This window comes from Pantherophis guttatus, chromosome 7 (assembly GCF_059756535.1).
Source record: "Pantherophis guttatus breed Tessera chromosome 7, ASM5975653v1, whole genome shotgun sequence".
Lineage (NCBI taxonomy): Eukaryota > Metazoa > Chordata > Lepidosauria > Squamata > Colubridae > Pantherophis > Pantherophis guttatus.
This window is the reverse complement of record NC_142069.1, coordinates 83803035-83827320: the sequence shown is the minus strand read 5'-3', so window position 1 is coordinate 83827320 and position 24286 is coordinate 83803035. Positions and strand designations below refer to the sequence as shown.

At 44.7% G+C, this 24286-nt stretch overlaps 1 protein-coding gene across 2 annotated transcripts in view; it reads right to left on the bottom strand.

Moving 5' to 3' along the window:
* Window positions 1-24286, bottom strand: part of ANO2 (anoctamin 2) — a 193938-nt gene that overhangs the window by 111841 nt on the left and 57811 nt on the right. For both annotated transcript variants that reach the window (XM_060684111.2, XM_060684113.2), the window contains 6 exons: window positions 23598-23649; window positions 19826-19881; window positions 16405-16446; window positions 10752-10816; window positions 4645-4779; window positions 1606-1766 (listed from right to left, as the gene is read on the bottom strand). In XM_060684111.2, coding sequence (XP_060540094.2) covers window positions 1606-1766; window positions 4645-4779; window positions 10752-10816; window positions 16405-16446; window positions 19826-19881; window positions 23598-23649 — 511 coding nt within the window. The remainder of the gene's footprint in view (window positions 1-1605; window positions 1767-4644; window positions 4780-10751; window positions 10817-16404; window positions 16447-19825; window positions 19882-23597; window positions 23650-24286) is intronic.

The window sequence follows — 24286 nt, the reverse complement described above, 5'->3', positions numbered from 1 at the left end:
AATAGGTTGACTCCCTCTTCTTCGTGGCAACCCCTGAGATGTTAGAACACTGCTATCTTGTCACCCGTAGTCCTCCTTTTCATTAAACTAGATCAGGGGTCGGCAACCTTAAACACTCAAAGAGCCACAAAAATCCTAACCGGAAGCCCCCCATTCAATTCTGGAGCCGAACGAAAGTCTGGTTCCCTCACCATAAAATCTCCTCCTAGCGTCCTTTTTCCTCTGCTGACCGGAAGTCTGATTCCCCCACCATAGAGTCTCCTCCTAGCGCGGTGACCATTTATTATTTATTTATTTATTTATTTATTTATTTATTTATTTATTTATTTATTTATTTATTTATTTATTTTGATTTATCTACCGCCCTTCTCCGGAGACTCAGGGCAGCTTACAATGTGCTAAGCAATAGCCTTCATCCTTTTGTATATTTATACAAAGTCAGCTTATTGCCCCCACAAACTGGGTCCTCAATTTACCTACCTTAGAAAGGATGGAAGGCTGAGTCAACCTTGAGCCTTGGCGAGATTCGAACCTGCAGTAATTGCAGGCAGCTGGTCTTAATAACAGGGTGCTTTAGGCCACTGTACTACCAAAGCTCTTATTTATTTATTTATTTATTTATTTATTTATTTATTTATTTATTTATTTATTTATTATAATTTGTATGCCGCCCTATCTCCGTAGGACTCAGGGCGGCTCACAACAAATAAAAACAAACCCAATAAAACATAAAATACATAAATATGCATACATAAAATACATAAATGTATAAATATATAATTTAAACATATATTAAAACCCATTAAAATAATCAAAAAACCCCTCAGTCCAGGCTGGGCGATGTGAATAGCCAAGTTTTTAATTCGCGGCGGAAGGTGCAAAGGTCAGGAGCCAACCGAAGTCCCAGGGGGAGTTGGTTCCAAAGAGTGGGAGCGCCCACAGAGAAAGCTCTACCCCCTGGGGGCCGCCAGCCGACATTGTCTAGCCGACGGTACCCGGAGAAGGCCCTCCCTGTGAGAACGCACCGGGCGATGGGAAGCCGTTGCTGGCTGCAGATAGTCTGACAAATATCCTGGGCCTAAGCCATGTAGGGCTTTATAGGTCATCACCAGCACCTTGAATTTTCCCCTGCCAACTGGAAGTACGGTTCCCCCGCCATAGAGTCTCCTCCTAGCACGACGTCTTTTTTCCTCTACCTGTCCTAACCGGAAGCCCTATCAATTGTGGAGCCGACTGGCGACAGGGAGCCACAGCAGAGGGATGAAAGAGCCACATGCGGCTCCAGAGCCACAGGTTGCTGACCCCTGAACTAGATACACCCAATTCCCGCAACTGTTCTTCGCATGTTTTAGCCTCCCGCTATAGAAATGGCTTGTTCATATTATTATGAGAAAGCAAAAAGTCTTTTGCTGTTGTGTTGCTTCTTGAGAGCAGACCAGGGATGCTTTGCGAATTCTATTCTATTCTATTCTATTCTATTCTATTCTATTCTATTCTATTCTATTCTATTCTATTCTATTCTATTCTATTCTATTCTATTCTATTCTATTCTTGTTTTCTCTTTTGGTTTTTACTCAGGTATGGAAACGTTTGAAGCAAGCTTACCCCAGAGGGCCATGAAAACGGAGAAGAAGACGGTGGCAGGATTATCGAATAAGTGGCTGGCACGGGCGGTTCCACAAGCTGTGCTGAGGTTCCAGTAGTCACACGTCTTGTCACACAAAGGGCACATGGTGAAGGCATTACGCTGGTCACACATCTCCTTGCTAAGAAGAGCAAAAGCCAAAAGATCAGTCATCAGCTTCATGCAGGGAAAGCTTTCCAGCTGTTTGCTAGTATAGGTAGTCCTTGACATACAACCAGAGGTGGGTTTCAGCAGGTTCTGACCAGTTCTGGAGAACCGGTAGCGGAAATCTTGAATAGTTCGGAGAACCGGTAAATTCCACCTCTGACTGGCCCCGCCCCCATCTATTCTCTGCCTCCTGAGTCTTAGCTGATCGGGATGAAATGGGGATTTTGCAGTAACCTTCCCCTGCAGTGGGGAGGGAATGGAGATTTTACAGTATCCTTCCCCTGCTACGCCCACCAAGCCACGCCCACCAAGCCAAGCCATGCCCACCAAGCCACACCCACAGAAACCTACCACTGATCAGGGTTGTGTTTGACCTCGGGTGTGTGTGTGTGTGTGTGTGTGTGTGTGTGGCCAGAGTGGGCGTGGCCAGTTCAACGTTTATTTATTTATTTATTTATTTATTTATTTATTTATTTATTTATTTATTTATTTATTTGTTCAACTTGTATGCCGCCTTTCTCCGAAGACTCAAGGCGGCTTACAATGCATTAAAAAACCGTATATAAAAACATTAAAAATTAAAACATTAAAAACAGTTAAAACCCATTCACACCCATTCATGGCCGGATCTCGCCAGATCGCAAGAGCGAGATCAACGGCCCCAGGCCTGCCGGAAGAGCCAGGTCTTCACCGCTTTTCGGAAGGCCAGTAGGATGGGGATGGTCCGGACCTTAGGAGGTAACTGGTTCCAGATTGCTGGGGCAGCCACAGAGAAGGCCCTCCCCTGCGGGCCCGCCAGCCGGCACTGTTTAGCTGACGGGACCTGCAGGAGACCAACTCTGTGGGATCTTACTGGTCGCTGGGAGCTATGCGGTAGAAGGCGGTCTCGAAGATACCTTGGCCCTGAGCCATGTAGGGCAGAGTGGCCTGAGCACTCTGCCAGCTGTGACAGCCTCCTGCAACCCTCTGCTGGCGAAAACGGAGTTCAAGGAGATTGATAGGCTATTACCGGTATTCACGCAACTTCATCTGATGTATTTTCCAACTTGTTCACGGAATTCTCAGATGTATTTAGTGAGGGTCTTGGCAAATATACAGGTACTCCCATCTCCTTTAATTTGGATCCCACCTTCGTCGCCAGTTGCTCTAGCCTTCTTAACAAAGGCTAAAGAAGGGAGGCGAGGCAGGATAAACACTTCACAACATGTTTATTGGCTAACAATAACAGCTAACAGTGACTCGCTCTGGTTACCAAGGAGAGGCGAGCAGCTTTTTGAGGCACTGACAGCTCTTTTATACTCAGCTGTCAGAAGCTGGGCCAATCAGGAGCCACCAATTTCCCGCCGGCTGCCTGCCGGCACACGGACCAATCGGCTGCTCTATTGGCCGCTCGTGCTTGCCGTCCAGACATAACAGTGAAGGTCGCATGTGGCTCTCCCAAGCTCCATTTTTGCTGGCAGAGGCACTGTGGGTCGGTGCTTCTCTGTTTCCAGAGTAGCCCCGTGGGTCAGATCTAAGCAATCCGCTGGCCGGATCCAACCCCTGTGCCTTGAGTTTGACACCCTTGCCTTAATCTTTCATTCAAAGATTCATATCTTTATTTTAACAAGCAGAAGAGGATACAGATAGTCCTTGTACTTACAACAACCATTGGCCCCAGGATTTCCGTTGCTAAACAAACAAAGTGGTTGTTAAGGGAGTCACACCCCATTTTGCCACTTATTTTTTTGGCCACAGTTGTTAAGCGAATTGCTTCGGCTGTTAAGCGAATCACTAAGTGGTCCCTAAGTGAATCTGGCTTTCCCCCAATGACTTTGCTTGCCAGCTGGAAGCTGGTTGGGAAAGTCACCAAGGGCACTCACATGTCCCAAGGATGCTACAATCATCGTAAATACATGCCTGTTGCCAAGCAACCAAATTTTGATCACATGATCTTGGGGATGCTCCAGGGGTGAAATGCTCCTGGTTCGGACCGGATCGCTCGATCCGGTAGCGATGGAGGCAGGTGGTTCGGAGAACCGGTAGCAAAAATCCCTGCTCCCCCCCACATTGCCCAGTTGAGCCGCGCAATCATCAGAGGCTTTTTTTAAAATTATTTTTAAAAGCATTTTTTCTGCAACCTCTTTGGCTGAAAATATGCTTTTAAAAGTAAAAAAAAAAAGCCTCTGATGACCGCATGGCTCAGCTGAGATCACCAGCGGCTTTTAAAAGCATTTTTTCTACAACTTCTTAGGCCAAAGAGGTTATAGAAAAAATGTTTTTAAAAGGAAAAAAAGCCTCTGCCGATCAGGCAAGTCAGCTGGGATCGTCAGAGGCTTTTAAAAAAAAAAAGCTTCTGCCGATCAGGCAAGTCAGCTGGGATCGTCAGAGGCTTTAAAAGCATTTTTTTTACAACCTCCTCAACCAAAGAGGTTGTAGAAAAAATGGTTTTAAAAGTAAAAAAAAAAAGTTGGCCACGCCCACTCAGTCATATTACCCCCTCCCCCCAAGCCTCGCCCACAGAACCGGTAGTAACAAATTTTACATTTCACCACTGGGATGCTCCAATGGTCATAAGAGCAAGGACCAGCCGTACTTATTTTTATGACTTCGAATGGTCTCGAAATAAATGGTTTTTAGTCGAGGACTTCCTAAGGACAAGCAAGAGTGGAAATAATCAAGTTTATCGGAGATTGGAGAAACAAATAGCATTCATGCTCTTAATAGGTCTCCTTCCTCCAGCTGAAAATATTCAGCAAAATGTTCATCTCCAGACTTGGTACACTTTAGCAGAAGCCCGAAACACCAAACAGAGACCAAATCTTGCAATATTTTTTTTTTAGGACCAACCTATTTAGCGTGTGGCGCCTCACCTTGGAACATCTTCTTCAATGGTCAGACACCCGTACATAAAGACGATAACCCCCACGACAGAGGATGGAATGAGAAATTCCGTATATAACCCCAGCCAGGCGAAATACATTCCGATTTTTTCTCCAAAATACTTTCTAAAGGAAGGAAAAACACAACGCACAGGTAAAGACGTGAGGGGTATGAAGGATGAAGGCTATTGCTGAGCACATTGTAAGCCGCCCTGAGTCTCCGGAGAAGGGCGGCATATAAATCAAATTAAAAAAAAAAAAAGATTAGAAGACTTCCAAGGTCCCTTCCAATTCTATTTTTCTGTTCTGTTCTGTTCTGTTCTGTTCTGTTCTGTTCTGTTCTGTTCCATTCTGTTCCGTTCCATTCCATTCTGTTATATTCTATTCTATTCTACCCTACCCTACCCTACCCTACCCTACCCTACCCTACCCTACTCTACTCTACTCTACTCTACTCTACTCTACTCTACTCTACTGTTCTGCCCCAGCTATGGACCCCAAAGAACGCAGCACACACAAAAACTATATAAAGCTTATTTTACTCAAATAACTCAGTCTTTTTCAACCACAGGCTGTTAATAAACTTCCTTAACAGCCTACAAGCATTCTAAGATAAGGTAATCACAGTCTTACTAGGGTTGGCAGAAAGCCCAGAAGCAATTTCGCAGAGAATCCAGACGCGAAGGAGAGTGAACTAAAGTTGTTCCCTACAGCTTGATGCAATCGGCGTTCCTCCTTAAATAGGCTAAGGGAGTGGCCAATTAGCCCCAAGCCTTACTCTTGAGGAGACCTCCTCCTGAGGAGCCACTCCTGCCTTTTGGCAGCTCTGCGCGCCCGTGCATTGAGAAGAGGCTCCTCCTCTTCATCCTCTTCACTTAAAGGAGCCTCTGGAGGTTCTGAAGGCCCTGGCTGAGTCTCTGCCTCTGGCACCAAATCTTCTCCAGCCTCCTCACTGTCTGACTCGAGCGCCAGCTGCACAGGCTGCTGGCGCAGCACCACACCAGCCTCCTCGCTGTCAGAAATAGCTACAATCCACACAAGCCGCTGACGGGCCACAACATCTACTCTGTTATTCTATTCTATTCCATTCCGTCCCACCCCACCTTTCAAAAAGGTGACTAGACAATTATTATTATTATTATTATTTTAAATTAGATTTATATGCTGCCCTTCTCCGGAGACTCAGGGCGGCTTACAATGTGTTAAGCAATAGCCTTCATACTTTTTGTATATTTTATACAAAGTCAGCTTATTGCCCCCACAAACTGGGTCCTCAATTTATCTACCTTAGAAAGGATGGAAGGCTGAGTCAACCTTGAGCCTGGCGAGATTCGAACATGCAATAATTGCAGACAGCTGAATGTTAATAACAGGCTTTTTAGTCTGTTGAGCTATCCAGGCTCCTGAAATGGCATTGGATCTCCTGCTCGAGTCGATGGTTGGACCAGAAGACCCACAAGGTCCCTTCCAACTCTATTATTCTGTGTTCTATGTATCAAACTACTTCAAATTTATGTTGGAATTCTGCTTCTCTCCTGCTCTCCTCTCTATTTCTCTGTAAAGCGAAGATGTCTGGAGTTGGCCTTAACTCTTGGTGACTTTGCAGACACCCGATGGGCTTTTCTCGGTTATGAAACGGAGGTAATTCATTTTGCCTTCCTCTGGATCAGTGGTGGTATTCAGCCGGTTCGGACCAGTTTGGGAGAACCGGTAGTGGTGACCTGTGAGTGGATGGGTGGGCCGCCGTCCTATTTAGCCATATTTTCTAAGCCACGCGCATGTGTGCAAGCTGCACACGTGAGCATGCGTGGAATGTCGCACTCATGCGCGGAAGGTGCGCACGCTCATGTTTTCGGTGTGTGGCGAACCGGTGGTAAAATCATGTGAAACCCACCTCTGCTCTGGATGTTTCATTGTTGTTGCTTTTTTTTCCGCAACTTCCTACTGCAGCGTTGAGCCCCAGGATTTCCACCCCAAGAATCAACTATCCAAGGATTAACCAGGCCAGACCCTGATTAGATTTAAAATCCAGACAAGGTCAGCCAACTCATCAGCTATATAGGATTAATACACAGAAAAACCTGCCTTAATCCTTTTACCAGTTAATTCTAAGCCTTCTCTCCCATACCAAAAAAAAATCTATATTTTTTCTGGAACGGTGTAATTAATTTATCAGGCTGTCGATCAGGCTAACCTGCAACAATAGAGATTCAGCCCAAAAATTTATGGTTGTTTTTCTGATTCAAAGCAGCCTGAAAAATCGTTGGTGTACAGGGACGCTATTTAAATCTTCCTTTCTCAGCAAAGGTTATGATTCTTTCCCCCCCCCCAAGTTTTTAATTTAATTTTATATATGTATCAATGCGTGAACAGTGTGGCACCTGGGTGTCATACATTCTAATACAAACAAAACTAGTAGAATTAATCATAGTTATTACATTCAACCAACTTATATATTTCTAATAATAATACACATTTATATTAAGTTATATATCATTATTCAATTATTCCATGTTTTCTCTTGTTATTGCTTTTATTTTATTATATAAAGGTGTTTACACTAATATTTCCCCTTTCTCTTATTTCTATCTCTTATTCTAACTTTTAATCATGCCACCCTTTTATTAAAAGACGTTTTCTTTCTATCCTACCTAACTTCTAATCATGTCATCTATCTAAAAAAGAAAGGAAAAAGAGAAAAAAAGAAAGGCAAATCGGAACAACAACAAAATGGATAGTCATCTATCCATCATCTCTTGCCCGCTTCAGTACTCCAATTGCTATGTTTTTTTTTTTTGGGTTTGTTTGTTTTTTTGTCTTGCCTCCTATATTCCTCTCTTGGATCTTTATCTCTGTCTGCATCTACTTCTTGGCTATTCAATCTAAGCAACGGTTATGATTCTGAGCTGATCAGACACAGCTCATAAATGCTGGAACGAGATGATAACAACAGTTTGATTTAGGAAAGGAGAGCCATAAACATCCTTCCTGGGATTAGTTTAATGGTAAATACAGGCTCTCTTTTTCTGATGCTAGGAAATAATCTCCCCTCTCCTGGAGAACCGATTTGATTCAACCAGTCATTAACTCTTTTTTATGTCAAACAAAAAGTAGAAATTATTTGGTGCTCTCTTTACACTTTTGTAATCATTTGCTTTTTCGCACAAGAGGGGAAAAACATGAAGATTATCATTCTCCTATGGCTTAAAATAAAAAAAGAAACAAGGATATTGCTTTTTTTCTTTTTTCAAGAGGCTATTTTGGACTTTCTGGTTTCCCTTGGAAGATGTTTCATTTCTCATCCAAGAAGCTTCTTTAGCTCTGACTGGATGGTGGGGAATGGACGAATTTATATTCCTTGTAAAGAGCTGGTCATTTGCATCCTTTTAGAGAGTCGTTGAGGTGACCCTGAGGACACAGATAAGTCTCCAAATGCCCTCAATGACTCTCTAAAAGGATGCAAATGACCGGTTGTCTGCAAGGAGTATAAATCCTTCCATTCCCCAGAACTGAAGAAGCTTCTTAGATAAGAAGTGAAACGTCTTCAAGGAAAAACAAAGAAAGTCCAGCTGTCCCAAAGGTGCTTTTTCAAGAGGCAACTGGACTTTCTGGTTTTTCTTGGAAGACCTTTCACTTCTCATCCAAGAAGCTTCTTCAGTTCTGGGGAATGGAAGGATCTATACTCCTTGTAGACAGCTGGTCATTTGCATTTCTTTACAGAGTCACTGAGGCCACCTAGAGGTTTATCTGTGTCCTCAGGGTCACCTTAGTGATGCAGATGGGTGTGGGTATGGGTTTGCAGAGGTTCAGTAGAACCTCTAGCTAAGATTCTGTGCAGTTTGGAGAACCCCCAAAACCCACTCCTGGCTGGCCCCACCCACCCCGCTCCATCCCTTCCATTTTGGATGTGAGGTAAGTGCAGGGAACACGCAGAGGCTCAGAGAGAGCAAAAAACAAGAAATTCGGGAAGGCTGGAAACTGGCCCATTTCTGGCCTCCAGAGGGCCTCCGGAGCCTGGGGAGGCTGTTTTTGCCCTCCCAGAGGCTCGAGGAAAGCCTCCGGAGCCCGGGGAGGGCAAAAATGCCCCCCCCAATGGTGGAGGAGGCTGACTAGGCCACATCCACCATGGTCATAGCCACCCAGCAACCGAGCAGAGAACCCCTTGCTAAAATTTTTGAAGCCCACCCCTGATGTGGAGCCTTCTTGCAATTGTTGAACTGACTGGAGATAGAGGATGTCATCTCCCTCCCCCTCTGTTCAGGGAGGGCTGTTCAATTTTGAAATAGATGGCTGCTTTGACCCCCTCTTTCAAACCAGCGGTTCTCTCTGTCCAAATTGTGGAAAAAAAGAAAAAAAAGCATCTTTGGGACAACCATGACCTGGATGACTGAGAATCTCCATAGACAAAGAATGATGTTGTACTGGAGAAAGTGAGATTAAGTCCTTTGTTTTGCAACAGCCTAGCTCCATGATGATGAACCTATGGCACGCGTGCCACAGGTGGCACATGGAGCCATATTGGTGGGCACGCAAGCTGAGCTTTGGTGCACATGCGTGCACCGGCCAACTGATTTTCAGGATTTCTGGGCCCACCAGAAGTCAGGAAACACACTGTTTCTGGCCTCCGGGGGTGGGGGATGTGGAAGGCCCGTTTTTCACTCTCCCCATGCTCCAGAGCCTTTCTAGGAGCCTGGGGAGGGCGAAAATGGCCTTTCCCACCCCCTCAGGAAGCCCTCTGGAGGCCGGAAACGGACTTTTTTCTGACTTCCAGTGGAACCGGAAGTCCAGTGGCCCACTGTGCCAAAAGCAGGGGGAGCGCGGAGGAGGGGCGGTTGTCACGCACGCATGCACGGGGGGCAGCGCACATAAAATTATAGGTGTGGGCACGCATGCGTTCGACCCCGCCGCGCTCCCCCTGCTTTTGCCACTCGATGGCAAAAAGGTTAGCCATCACTGGCCTAGTTGATTAGATAGTGTCATCAACACACTAACATGAATTTGGGCAAACTCCAGGAGACAGTGGAGAACAAGGTGGGGTGGCTCTAGCATGCTATGGTCCATGGGGTTGCAAAGAGTCAGACATGACTTAGTGACTGAACAACAGCAACAACGATCACCATCATCATCATTTAACGACCCCATAATCCCTTGCGGGGTGGAGTCCGGGTGTTGTGGCTCCGTTGCCTGAGCCTGGACTATCGACAGATGCAGACTCTGAGAGTGAGGAAGAGGAGTTGGCAAGGCCTCCCTCTCCAGGACCCTCCTCTCTGGCAATGCCGCTGGAGGACACCGAAGGCCAAAAGATAGGCTCAGAGCCAAGCACGTCCCCGCAGCCACAGGTGGACAGCGACGAAGGAGATAAGTGCTGGCTGGACCCTCGGCAGAGGTGCAGCAAGAAGCGTGCGCAGCAGAGGGGAAGGCGTGCCAGAGATTAGCTGAGTCACTGGACCACACCCCACAGGGTATAAATGTGGGTGTGGTGGCCGGTTCAGTTTGTGACGAGCAAAAACTAGAAATAATCCATGATCTCTGCGTTACTGGACTTTGCCTGCTTTATCGGACTGCATTTGGATTAATCCTTGTATTGTTGAAAACTCTGCCTGTTTTATCGGAATGCTGGCAGTCTAATCTTTGTTTTGTGTGAGTAAAGTCTGAATTGGCAGCTAGCCACTGGGTTGCTGCCAGCTTTATTTTCAAAGAATTTTGTCGTGTGGCTTATTAACTCCGGGCCGTCTGTGGGGGTGCGTGAGTGGAACGGGGACAGAACACCGGGCAACTGAATGGAGCTAGCAGAATGTTTTCGATGGCCAGATGCCCTTCCTGTCGCCAATGTGGAGCTTTGTTCAGCAGATATATTCTCATTGTGCCCAGAGAGAGAAATATCTGCCTCTATCTGGGATCGAACTCACAGCCTCCTGATTGCGAGGCGAGGGCTCCACCGCTAGGCCACCGCACAACTCTAACCACAGCAACATCCATGATGATGTAAAAAGAGAGGCAACTTTGCAAGATCCATGTAGGAGACTAATGCCCAGTAGTTTTATGTGACACACATTATAATGAGGATCACAGATATCTATTAACCAAGGGAGTTTTACCTTACGAGGTCAATAGGCTGAAACTTGTAAAACGCTCCATATCGTGCCCACTCTCGATATAACAGCTAAGAGAGGAAAACAGACAAACAAAAACAGATCAGGATTGCATAGTGAGGTTGTGTTAAAGAATCAGCAAGCGTTAGACATGGTACTATCTGCAAAAGGGGGTGTCTGTGCATTGGTAAATTCACCTTTTAATATAGTTTTTAAAAAAAAAATTAGAATATGACATACAAAGAGAATACAAAAATAAATATTAGGGAAATTAGGGAAGAGACAAGAGAAGTGGATAGTGGGGGCAAGCAAGGGGGGAAAAAGGCATTGACTTCTGACTTCTTTGGGGCAGTAAAATAAGGCATTAATATCTACCCTCAACTTTTTACTTTTTCATAATAATATAGACTAGACTGGACTGGACTGGACTGGACTGGACTGGACTGGACTGGACTAGAAAACAGATCATGCCAGACTAATCTTATTGCATTCTTTGACAAAGTGACAAAATTAGTGGACCAAAGGAATGCTGTTGATATAATTTACTTGGACTTCAGTAAAGCATCTGATAAAGTAGACCATAACCTACTACTAGATAAAGTAGAAAAATGTGGGTTAGACAGCATCACCACCAGATGGATTCATAACTGGCTGACCAACCGCACTCAATGTGTAATTCTCAATGGAACTGTATCTACATGGAGGGAAGTATGCAGTAGAGTACCCCAGGGCTCTATTTTAGGTCCAGTGCTCTTCAACAACTCAAAATCTCCTGGTGATTGGCCCAAAGTCACCCAGTTGGCTTTCATGGCTAAGGCGGGACTAGAACTCAAAATCTCCTGGTGATTGGCCCAAAGTCACCCAGTTGGCTTTCATGGCTAAGGCGGGACTAGAACTCAAAATCTCCTGGTGATTGGCCCAAAGTCACCCAGCTGGCTTTCATGGCTAAGGCGGGACTAAAACTCAAAGTCTCCTGGTGATTGGCCCAAAGTCACTCAGCTGGCTTTCATGGCTAAGGTGGGACTAAAACTCAAAGTCTCCTGGTGATTGGCCCAAAGTTACCCAGTTGGCTTTCATGGCTAAGGCGGGATTAGAACTCAAAATCTCCTGGTGATTGGCCCAAAGTCACCCAGCTTGCTTTCATGGCTAAGGTGGGACTAGAACTCAAAATCTCCTGGTGATTGGCCCAAAGTCACCCAGCTGGCTTTCATGGCTAAGGCGGGACTAGAACTCAAAATCTCCTGGTGATTGGCCCAAAATTACCCAGCTGGCTTTCATAGCTAAGGTAGCACTAGAACTCAGGATCCCCTGGTTTTTAACCCGGCGTCTTAACCATTAGACCAAGCTGGCTCTCAACGATAACTGTATAACATGATCACATACAGGGGTGGGCTTCAAAAATTTTAGCAAGGGGTTCTCCAGTTGCTGGATGGGCGTGGCCATAGTGGGCTTTTCTTGAGCCTCCGGGAGGGCAAAAGTGGCCTCCCCAGGCTCCGGAGGCCCTCTGCAGGCTGGAAACTGGCTTGTTTCCAGCCTTCCCGAACTTCCGATAGGCCCATTTTTCACCGTCCCCGAGCCTCCATGAGCACCCTGCACTTACTTGCATTCAAAATGGGCCACGTGGGGACTCCAGGGAGGGGCGGGGCAGAGTGGCTGGGCGGGGCCAGGCAGGAGTGGGATTTGGGGGTTCTCCGAACTGCACAGAACCTTAGCAAACCCCCAGCAGCCCACCCCTGCATATGTAGTATTAGTTTTTTGGTGTATGATGTTCTCCCTTCTTTCTTTACGAGGATGTATCTTTTAAACGAAGTGAATGTGAGATTCCGATTTCACTTAAGCAAATATCTCAGGAGCTCCATGAGCATTCGTAGGGAGAACATGAGCTGCACAACATGTTCCTTTGTGAGGATGTCTGGCCTGCTTCTATCACACAGGCTCTTTTTCGCTAATGAGAACATGAAGAAGGTTCATAGGGATTTACCTTTTGCCCGATGAGCTGGTCCATAAATTTTAATCAACAGCCCTTCCTTTCCAAAGTAATGCAAGCCAGATGACCGCTGTCCACCTTGGAAAGAAAGTGGAGGCCACTGCATTGCTGGCAGGGGACAAAAGTTGCATCTGTATTTTAAAAGGACCCGGTTTGTGGGGGCAATAAGCTGACTTTGTATAAATATACAAAAGTATGAAGGCTATTGCTTAGCGCATTGTAAGCCGCCCTGAGTCTCCGGAGAAGGGCGGCATATAAATCAAATTAAATAAATAAATAAATAAATAAATAAAAGGGCCACCAGCGAATGGAGAGGCCGGTAGAAAACAGCGATGGAGAACACCCTTCTCTCTTCCTTTTAAAATCTGATCTGGGCAATCCAGGAAATTGAAGCCTGAAACTATTCAGGGTCAGATAGAAAACAGATGAGCTTATGCTCAGAAAATCTACAGTCGGAGCTTCACATCCCTGCTAGGGGAACACATGTCAGCAATCCATGCAGCGTCTCAAGGGTGGGGGAACCTTTTATGCTTTTGATGCTTAACACTTCACCAGAGGATTAAAAAGAAGAGCAACAACTTAAAGCGTTGGGGGGTTTCACATTTTGTTACCACCGGTTCGCTGCATGCGCACAACTTCTGCGCGTGCGCCTGGCCTTCCACGCATGCACTTTGCTCTTGCGCGCACCCTCCGCGCATGCACCCGGCCTGAAAAACGTGTCTAAATAGGACAGCATAGCACCAGGATGGGACTCACTATCTCCGCTACCGGAGATCTCCGCTACTAGTTTGCTTGAACTAGTCCGAACCGGCTGAATACTACCTCTGACTTAAAGGTGTCCCCCTCCACCATCATAACCTTCATCGTTATAGCAATTGCAGAACTCGATAGATGAATAAAAAGGCAAAATCTGGTCTAAACATCTGGCTGATTGTGTGATGAATACACTGATTCCAAACCTGATTAATAACTGGACATCTCTTGGAAATGATCAATTACGTGGCTTTTGGCTCCGATACCTGAACTAGCTTATAGCTAATTATAGCTAAACAGCTAAATGAAGTATTGCATACAGGAAACATCAATGACTGCTTACTAAGTGGCATAACATATCTCATCCCAAAAGGCTTAGAGATAAGGACCATACCAGGAAACTATAGGTCAATAAGACGGTTGCCTTCAATGTTTAAATTATTTGCAGGCATAATAGTGGACAACATTTAAGATTATTTAGAAGGAAATAACTTCCTTCCAGGAAAACATACAAGTATAATATAAGCTAAGAGCCTTGGTAGTACAGTGGTCTAAGGCACCCTGTTATTAAGCTGGTTATTAAGACCAGCTGCCTGCAATTACTGCAGGTTCGAATCTCGCCAAGGCTCAAGGTCGACTCAGCCTTCCATCCTTTCTAAGGGAGGTAAATTGAGGACCCAGTTTGTGGGGGCAATAAGCTGACTTTGTATAAATATACAAAAGGATGAAGGCTATTGCTTAACGCATTGTAAGCTGCCCTGAGTCTCCAGAGAAGGGCGGCATATAAATCAAATAAATAAAAATAAAATAATGATCAACTTCTGATTCATAAAATGGTTTTGGAGAGTCTCAAAAGCCGAAAAGACAACAACCACCAACCACCCAATTTACTTGTGGTCTGGATTGATTATAAAAAGGCATTTGACTCATTACTGTAGGAAGTTAGCACCCACCCCTTTCCTAGAAGAATAAAATATTTTAGGAAATATTTTAGGGGTGCTTAGATCCGGTCCACGGTGCTGGCCTGGAAACAGCAAAGAACCGGCCTGCGGTGCCTCTGTGAGTGAAAATGGAGCTTGGGGGGACCGCATGTGCTCCCCCACCCGGCCAGGGGTGAAATCTACGTAACCTTCCCTACCGGTTCGGAAGTGCATGCGCGTCACATATGCATGCATATCCTCTGCGCATGCGCAAAACCTTCTGTGCATGCGCAGAGGGTAAAAAACACATTACTTCCTGGTTAAAACCAGGAAGTAACAACACCCGGGCGGGTGGGCGGAGCCTCGTACAGCCATCGCTATCGGTTCTCCCGATGCAGGTAAGTGCAGGGAGCACATGAAGGCTCAGGGAGGGTGAAAAGCGGGCCTACCGGAAGTTCAGGAAGGCTGAAAATGGGCCCGTTTCCAGCCTCCAAAGGGCCTCTGCAGCCTGGGGAGGCCGTTTTCGCTCTCCCAGAGGCCCAAGGGAAGCCTCTGGAGCCCGGGGAGGGCAAAAAGGCTCCCCGACATGGTGCAGGAGGCTGACTAGGCCACGCCACCATGGCCATACCCACCCAGCAACCAGGCAGAGAACCCCTTGCTAAAATTTTTGAAGCCCATCCCGACTATATCCCTTCTTTCCCCCTCCTTCTCTTGTTACTTTTTCGTGCTATTTTTTTTTCTTTGCACTTTATACTTTCATAAACTAATAAAAAAATTAAATGGAACTCACACAAACTAAGAATAAACAACGACATGACAGTAGTCGCTAAAATTATTCACTACCACATCTGTAAAAATCATCGTATTGCCAGTAATGGGTAATTGGTTGGAACGTATGGTTGAAAAAGTAATTGAAAATGAACAGAAGAAAATGGGGATAACTGATGGGGAAATACCAAGGGATAGTAGATTAGAAGACAAAGAATTCTTTGAGAAGATCATAAAGTATCCGGTTCTGAAAATCGAAGTGGAAAGATTATGGCATAAACCAGCTATGGTGGGCCCAATGATTATCAGCACCTTGGGTGCCATACCAAAAACTTGGATGGCACTTAGAAAAACTGTTCATTGATGAAATTCCATCTTTACATTACAGAAGGCCATAACTGCTTGATTCTGGACATATACTATGACAACACATTATGACATCTTAGGTTTTTTGGAAGAACTCGATGCATAGCAAAGCCAACACCAGTTAGAGATCTGGCAGCAGTGATGTCATATTGTTACATACTGTATTTTTCAGAGTACAAGACGCTCCAGAGTATAAGACGCACCTTAGTTTTGGGGAAGGAAAATAAGGGGGAAAAAATTCTGCCTCTGCCTACCAGCATCCATCAGTATTCATCTGGCTAGCGTCCTGTCGGTATGTGAGAGGGTTGAGGGTTATTTGGAAAATAAAGCTGCATGCTGTGCTGATCTCTGAAACTCCTCTCCTCTGCTTGTGTTTTGCTTGCTGCTGCAAACTCTGACAGTCCTTGCAGAAAATAGCGAACAGACAGATCAGCTTCAGCACATTATTGCAACCTGATTCAGCATGAGCAGCTGATTGGCGGGTGGATTGGCCTCCCAGAATACCCCCAATCAGCTGTTCCAGGCTGCAGGGATTGACACAGATCATCGTCTCCTCCGTGTCTTGTATTTTTGGCTAAATTCGGTGTATTATAAGACGCACCCACATTTTCACCCTCTTTTAAGGGGGGAAAGTGTGTCTTATATTCTGAAAAATACGGTATATAATAATACATGGATTCCAAAATAGTGGAACATCCTTTTGTGCAATCTCTATCCAAATCAATCAGCTGTGAAAAATCAGGAGAACTTCAGCTTTGGTTGTATCTTGTTTGTCTAAAAGTCTTTTAATGACAGACCTATTTGCAAGGACTAGTCCATAGTTATAACTTTCATACCAACCCAAATGAGGCTGCAAATATTTTACCTTCCTTTCATTCATGTCCTTGCTTTCACCTTCATATTCGCCCTGAAAAAAAATCAATGACACATGTTAAAATATACGTTTAATAGTGACATCAAACTGAACGTTGAAATGTTTTAAGCCGAGCACCGTCTATAAAAATTGCTTTTTAGTCCAGACCGATAACTGGCTTTTGCAATTCAGATAAAAAAACTTATTTCTTATTGCTAGCAGAGCTATCAAGAGTAATTTTTCTCTTTATCTCCTAAAATGAAAATGCTGACCTAGATTTCTTAAACTCCCCAAAGTATTTTATTGATAAAAGCTCACAATTTCTTTGAGCAACTTCCAAAGGCAATATTAATAACTGGATTTTCCCATATCCCTCTCCACTTTATCACCTTCTAATTGTGCCTTCATTATCATGCTTTACCCCCGAAGACTTCCTGAAGCGTAGGTCTAATTGGAGGATGGTTGGAGATGGTGTTAATGAGATGAAATATATTATAGAATGTATTGAATAAATAGAGCCTGTAGCAGTGCTATCATATCAAATTGCAGTTGATAGGGAATAGAATAGAATAGAATAGAATAGAATAGAATAGAATAGAATAGAATAGAATAGAATAGAATAGAATAGAATAACAGAGTTGGAAGGGACCTTGGAGGTCTTCTAGTCCAACCCCCTGCTTAGGCAGGAAACCCTACATCACTTCAGACAAATGGTTATCCAACATCTTAAAAACTTCCAGTGTTAGAGCATTCACAACTTCTGGAGGCACGTTGTTCCACTGGTTAATTTTTCTAACTGTCAGGAAATTTCTCCTTAGTTCTAAGTTGCTTCTCTCCTTGATGAGTTTCCACTCATTGCTTCTTGTCCTGCCCTCAGGTGCTTTGGAGAATAGCTTGACTCTCTCTTCTTTGTGGCAGCCCCTGAGATATTGGAAGACTGCTATCATGTCTCCCCTAGGCCTTCTTTTCATTAAACTAGACATACCCAGTTCCTGCAACCGTTCTTCATATGTTTTAGCCTCCAGTCCCCCTCAACATCTTCGTTGCTCTTCTCTGCACTCTTCCTAGAGTCTGTCTGTCTGTCTGTCTGTCTGTCTGTCTGTCTGTCTCTCTTTGCATTCATCAGTAATTTATTCTTTACAAGTCATTAGTATTTCACTCGGATACATTTACATTTTTTTCATTTAAATCATTGCAATTAAAATCCCTTGTAACTGTGAATATTGGAATAGAAAAGTAATAGGTTATCAAGGCTATTTAAGGACATCTGGATTGAACAATGTTTTTATGTAATGCCAAATTCTGCAAGAAAAAAGCTCTAACTGCACATGGTTCTAGATTTCATCTAGATTTCATTTTCTTTTTCTTTTCTTCCTAGAGTCTCAGCATCTTTTTTACATCGTGGTGACCAAAACTGGATGCAGTAAGACTATTTCTGTACGGCCTTTGTTGGGTGCAGAGAGAGAAGGCCTCTCTCTCCTGTCTAAAAAGTAGCATTTGATGGCAAATCTTTATGTTTCTCCCAAGACTTTGATCCTTAAGGCCCTTCCTTAGCAGTTCACGCTATATAAAGATATTGCCAGTCTCCCTGTCAGCCTTGCCAAGGAAACTGAACATAAAATGGAGCCTGGATAGCTCAACAGACTAAGCACTGTAATTTAACACCAGCTGTCTGCAATTAAAGTAAGATCGAATCTCGCCAGGCTCAAGGTTGACTCAGCCTTCCATCCTTTCTAAGGTAGGTAAATTGAGGACCCAGTTTGTGGGGGCAATAAGCTGACTTTGTATAAAATATACAAAAGTATGAAGGCTATTGCTTAACGCACTGTAAGCCGCCCTGAGTCTCCGGAGAAGGGCGGCATATAAATCAATTTTTTTTTTAAAAAAAAAAACAGAGTCAGAAGGGACCTTGGAGGACTAATCCAACCCTCTGTTCAAACAGGAGACCCTATACCAATGATGGCTAACCTTTTTGCAGCCGCATGCCGAAAGTGGAGGGAATGTGGGGGAGTTGTGCGCGTGTATGCCCACACCCTTAATGCAATTCCCCCCATGCACCCCACCGCACGCACATGCATGCACGACCACCCCATGCTCCCCTTGCACATGACACCCCCTCCATGCTCTCCCCATGCTCCCCACGACCCCCCCTTGTACAAGCATGCATGCCCCCTCGCAGCCTGTTCTGGGCCTGGCAAGTCTCCCTGAAGCCGCCTGGGACTAAAAATGGGCTGTAGGGGGGCGCACCCCACTGCGACCCATTTTGCCATGGGGGCACTGCTCCCCCCTCACTCCCCTCACCCTGCGCATGTGCGCGAGACCCCCTGCCGCCCATGCACATGCACGCAAGACACCCCCCCCCACACTCATGCGCACGTGTCTCCCGCATGTGCCCTGCCCCCATGCCAGAGACCTGAAAATTAGCTGGCCGGCGGAAGGCGCGTGGGCATGCACAGTGGAGCTGAGCTGGGCAACAGCTCGCATGCCCTCAGAGAGGGCTCCATGCGCTATAGGTTCGCCATTACGGACCTATACCATTTCAGACAAATGGTTTGTTCAGTCTATTTTTGAAAGCCTCCGCTGATGGAGCTCCCACAACTTCTGAAGGCGAGCTATTCCATTGGTTGATTGTTCTAACCATGAATAATTTTCTTCTTAGTTCTACGTTGGGGTTCTCCTTGGTTAGTTTCCATCCATTGTTTCTTGTCTTGCCTTTTGGTGCTTTGGAAAATAGATTGACCCCCCTCTTCTTTGTTCCCCAACATAATATTTGGAACCATGCTGAATTTATTTTATTTTTTTAAACACTTTATTACACTTTTATTACATTAAAAGCATAAAAAAATTATATCACTCAACAACCGCTATTTGTGGTGTTTTTCTTGTGACAGTAATTCGTGTGTTATTTACAAAACTTAAATTGTGCGTATTCTTATTTTATCTATTACTTATACTTAATAACTATCTATCTTTAATCTATCTCTGTTCTATCCAGTTATACCACTGTTCCCATACATTTTAAAATATCGATGCCTCTTTATCTTTTAAACTCAGCGTTAATTTGTCCATTTCTGCGCAATTCATGACCTTTTGTATGACAAGTTTCTCTGCTGGTGTGCATGTCTGTTTCCAACATTGAGCAAAGGCAATCCTGGCAGCGGTTAATATGTGTAGTACTAGATATTTTGTGTTCTTCACATATATATATTTTTGAAGATCCCCAATAGGAAGAGTTCTGGTTCTAAATCTAATTGTTTGTTAGTAATTTCTTGTAGTCAATCTTTAATTTTAAGCCAATATTTTCGAGCCTCAGGGCAGGACCACCACATATGGTAGTATGGACCATGCTGAATTTAATATGAAACAAATATGAACAATACTCTCATTCTAAACTCGGTCCTTATAAAAATTAGGATTAAAAGTATATACTTACATCATGTAGAGGATAAGCTGCTTCATAAACATTGTTTGCTATTAATGTGTTAATACCTAAAGAAAAAAAAAGATACAAGTTAGGATATTATCAGTATTATTTTGTTTTGTATAATTTGTGTGTATGTGTGTACCTGCCTTTCAGCAGAATAAGGTCATTCAAGAGATTACTGGAGCTGAAATTTAGAGCTGAAATTAATTTTCCAAATTATTATAACTTTGGAGGTAGGAGGAAATCAGATTTTGTCCCTGAAAATGCAACGTTAAATTGTAGCCAACATTTGAGTTTTAGAATCCAGACTTAAATTCAGCTGATTGATTTTTTTTTCTCCAAATACTCAAGATGCTCTTTACCTATAATTACATCTTCATTCTTCATTTTAATAAGATTTACGGAGGCAATTGGAAGTTATGCTGCTAGTGAAAAGGTGCCATAACTTAAAAACGGATGCAGTTGCCAAATATTTACTGAATGCTAAAAGACATGATTCTTTTTTATGAGGAAAAATATATATATAAATTACCATTTCATCGAAAGGAGCGATATTAAAATACAACCCACAATATTGCCCATAAAAATCCGAGCAACATTACTGTCATTTAGGGAATGTGTTCTTAATCTACCAAGATACCTAATGATTCCATTTTGGGCAATTTTTCAAGTTTTATGACTGCTGGCCTCTAAAACCAGGAATGATTCCATCAGCCAAACATCCTTAGCCCTTTGCTAGCCTTCTTTGGAGAAAAAGGGACAGTGAAATAAAAGCAAAGATCCCATCCTGTAATCTAAATCAGGCTGGCATTTCTGATGGTTAATATATCACATTTCAGGGGTTATATCTCTCAATCCAGGAGGAGAAAAAAAATATATACCTTGATCTAAAGGTATGTTTTTTAAAAAAATAACAAATTGAAGTTATAAAGCAATGTTATAAAGTTATAAAGCAAACCTTGGCAACTTTAAGATGTGTGGATTTCAACTCCCAGAATTCCTCAGCCAGCCATGGGAATTCTGGGAATTGAAATCCACCCATCTTAAAGTTTCCAAGGTTGAGAAAACTGTTATATTTTATTTATTTATTTTTATTTTTATTTATTTTTATATGCCGCCCTTCTCCGGAGACTCAGGACGGCTTACAATGCGTTAAGCAATAGCCTTCATACTTTTGTATATTTTATACAAAGTCAGCTTATTGCCCCCACAAACCGGGTCCTCATTTTACCCACCTTAGAAAGGATGGAAGGCTGAGTCGACCTTGAGCCTGGTGAGAATTGAACTCGCAGTAATTGCAGGCAGCTGGATGTTAAATGCTGCCTTAGTAGGAGGCATTAGCCTCCTATGCCACTCAGGCTCCATCACTTATAAAGTGATGGAGGAGGCACAGGGGGATGGGATGGGCAGACAAGTTTTGGAAATGCTGGCTACCTGACAGCCTAGGGCAGGGGTGTCAAACTTAAGGACCGGTTGCTGGAGCCAGCTCGTGGGGTGCTTAGATCTGACCACCCTGGAAACAGTGAAAGACCGTGGTGCCTCTGCCAGTGAAAATGGTTTCCCTGGCAGAGGGTGGCAGGAGGCCATCGCAGCTGAAAACAGAGCTTGTAAGGGCTGCGTGCAGCCCCCCTGGGCTCCATTTTCCCTGGCAGAGGGTTGCAGGAGGCTGTCACAGCTGAAAACAAAGCTCAGGAGCCCGTTTTCACTGGCAGATGGCTCAGGCCACCACAGGCACCCCCTACACGAGTGACATCGAGGGTTGCAGGAGGCCGTCGCAGCCAAAAATGGAGCTTGGGAGCTCGTTTTCTCTGACAGATGGCTCGGGCTACCACAGACGCTCCCAACACGAGTGACATTGAGCTGGTCGCACCCACTCTGGCCATGCCCCCCTACCATCCCCCCCCCCAAGGTCAAACACAACCCTGTTGTGGCCCTCAACGAAATCAAGTTTGACACCCCTGGTCCACAATGGCTGCCACCCCGCTGCGAGAAAAAGGGTTTCTCCTGGATTGACCAGGGACTTTGCGGTGTCAGGATATGCCCTCCACTACCACAGTCAAAACAAGACTGTGAGGTCCAAAAAGGACCGTCCAGCAGTGGGGCTTTCGGCGGCGATCTTGGAGCCCCAGAATCTTCCGACCGTTTCGCCGCAACACCAAGCTCCTCCTCCCCCCCCCAAAAAAAGGGGGTGGGAGAATATTTGTAGCTCTCAGGGCTGACATGCGGGGTCCTGGGTTGTTCTCTGAGCTTGGTGGCTTTCTTCCAGACGTTTCATTAAGCAAACTAGGTAACGTCATCAGTGCTCGGGCTGTACTGCAAGAAAACAACCGCGCTCAGAGAGCACCAAGGACCCTTCAGTCTAGGGCAGTGTTGGCGAACCTTTTCGGCACCGAGTGCCGAAATGGGAGTCTGCCCGTGCGTGTGTCAAAAAGTGGAAGAGCAGCCGCCCGGTGCATACGCATGCATTGGGAAGATGATCTTATATTTTCCGGGGTGTGCATGCACACCGGCTACCTGGTCTCCCAGTTTCTGGAGAGCATGCGCACATGAAGACCAGCTGGCCGGTGCTCATTACGTACTGGAAACAGGAAGATTCTCTTCCCGGCGCACACATGCACACCAGGCGGCTGCTCTTCGGGTTTCTGGTGCTCCCGCATGTGTGAAGACCAGTTGGCCGGCGCAGCAGAATCCGGAAAAGCAACGGGTGACGGCATGTGTACCCGGAGAGGTGGCTTTGCGTCAGTGGTGAAATCCAATTTTTTTTACTACCGGTTCTGTGGGCGTGGCTTGGTGGGCATGGCAGGGGAAGGATACTGCAAAATCTCCATTCCCACCCCATTCCAGGGGAAGGATACTGCAAAATCTCCCTTCCCTCCCCACTCTGAGGCCAGCCAGAGGTGGCACTTGCCAGTTCTCCAAACTACTCAAACTTTCTGCTACCGGTTCTCCGAACTGCTCAAAATTTCCGCTACCAGTTCTCCAGAACCTGTCAGAACCTGCTGGATTTCACCCCTGCTCTGCGTGCCACTTCCTGCACACGTACCATAGGTTCGCCATCACAGGTCTAGGGTATGTGTCATTTTCAGTGAATATTCCTTCTAATATGCCTTATTCGGATCATGAGGAGGTAAGACACACATCTGAAAATGTCTCCCAGTTCTGCCATTCTTTCTCCTTAGCTGGAGCAACCATATAGATCTTCCTAGCAGGTGTCTCAGTCTTTTCAAAACACACTTGAATATAGTCCTCAATTTACAACCACGGTTGCAACTAGAATTTCGATGGCTAAGCAAGAAGGTTGTTAAGTGAGTCACGCCCGATTGTACAGTGATTGTTAAGTGAATCACTGCAATTGTTCATGGAATCACCCAGTGGCTAAGCAAATCTGGCGTCCTCCATTGATTTTGCGTGTGAACCCATTCGTACCGAACAGGCATTTTTGGTTGGAAACCAGCAAAAATGATGACAAACTGAGATCATGAGAGCACAGAACACCGTAACTGGTCATAAACGTGAGCTGGTGGCAAAATGTGCGAATTATAATCACGTGACTATGGGAGGGGGGGACGGTGTAACAGTTGTAAGTGCGAGGATCAGTTGTAAGTGCAAAGATGAGATTTTTATCAGCACCGTCAAAATTTTGAACAGACACCCAAACAAATAGTCGTAAGTCGAGGACTGGCTGTAGTTTGTAAGAAGCTGACACGTTCAATGAGATGGTTAAAACATATCGAGAAGCGGCTTCCACGATGCTATATTTAAAATTCAAGCTTTTTCTTACCCATGCTGTTTTTGGCTTTTGAACTATATGTGCGCTTCAAAATTTCACGTACCTATATTTGGGGGTGGGGGTAGAAGAATAGAAAAAGAGAAAGAGAAATCACTTACAGATGATCCTTCAAAATTTAACAGAAGCTAATCAATCAATGAACATTTAAAAACTAGCCTCCACCATAACCCAAATACTGATTACCATTTTGCCATAATGGGGTGATTCACAGAGTTTATTTATTTATTGCATTTCCGCAGCAGCAATAATGGGTATAAAAAGAAGAAGAAAGAAAAATATACCAGACAAAATTTGAAAAACATTCAGGGGTAGAAGGGTAGAAGGACATACAGAAGTGGGCTTCAAAAATTTTAGCAAGGGGCTCTGCTCGGTTACTGGGTGGGCGTGGTCATGGTAGGTGTGGCCTAATCGGCCCCCTGCACCATGGAAGGGGGGTGTTTTTGCCCTCCCCGGGCTCTGGAGGCTTTCCTCGAGCCTCCAGAAGACAAAAACGGTAAAATGAGGACTCAGCTTGTTGGGGACAATGCACTGACTCTGTAAACCGCTTAAAGACAGCTGCAGAGTACCGTGAAGCGGTATGTAAGTCTCAGTGCTATTGCTATTGGCTGAAATTCTGAGCCTCCGGAATTGAATCTGCACTTTGAAATAGAAATCCTCTTTGTTTCTCTTATCTGCAACTA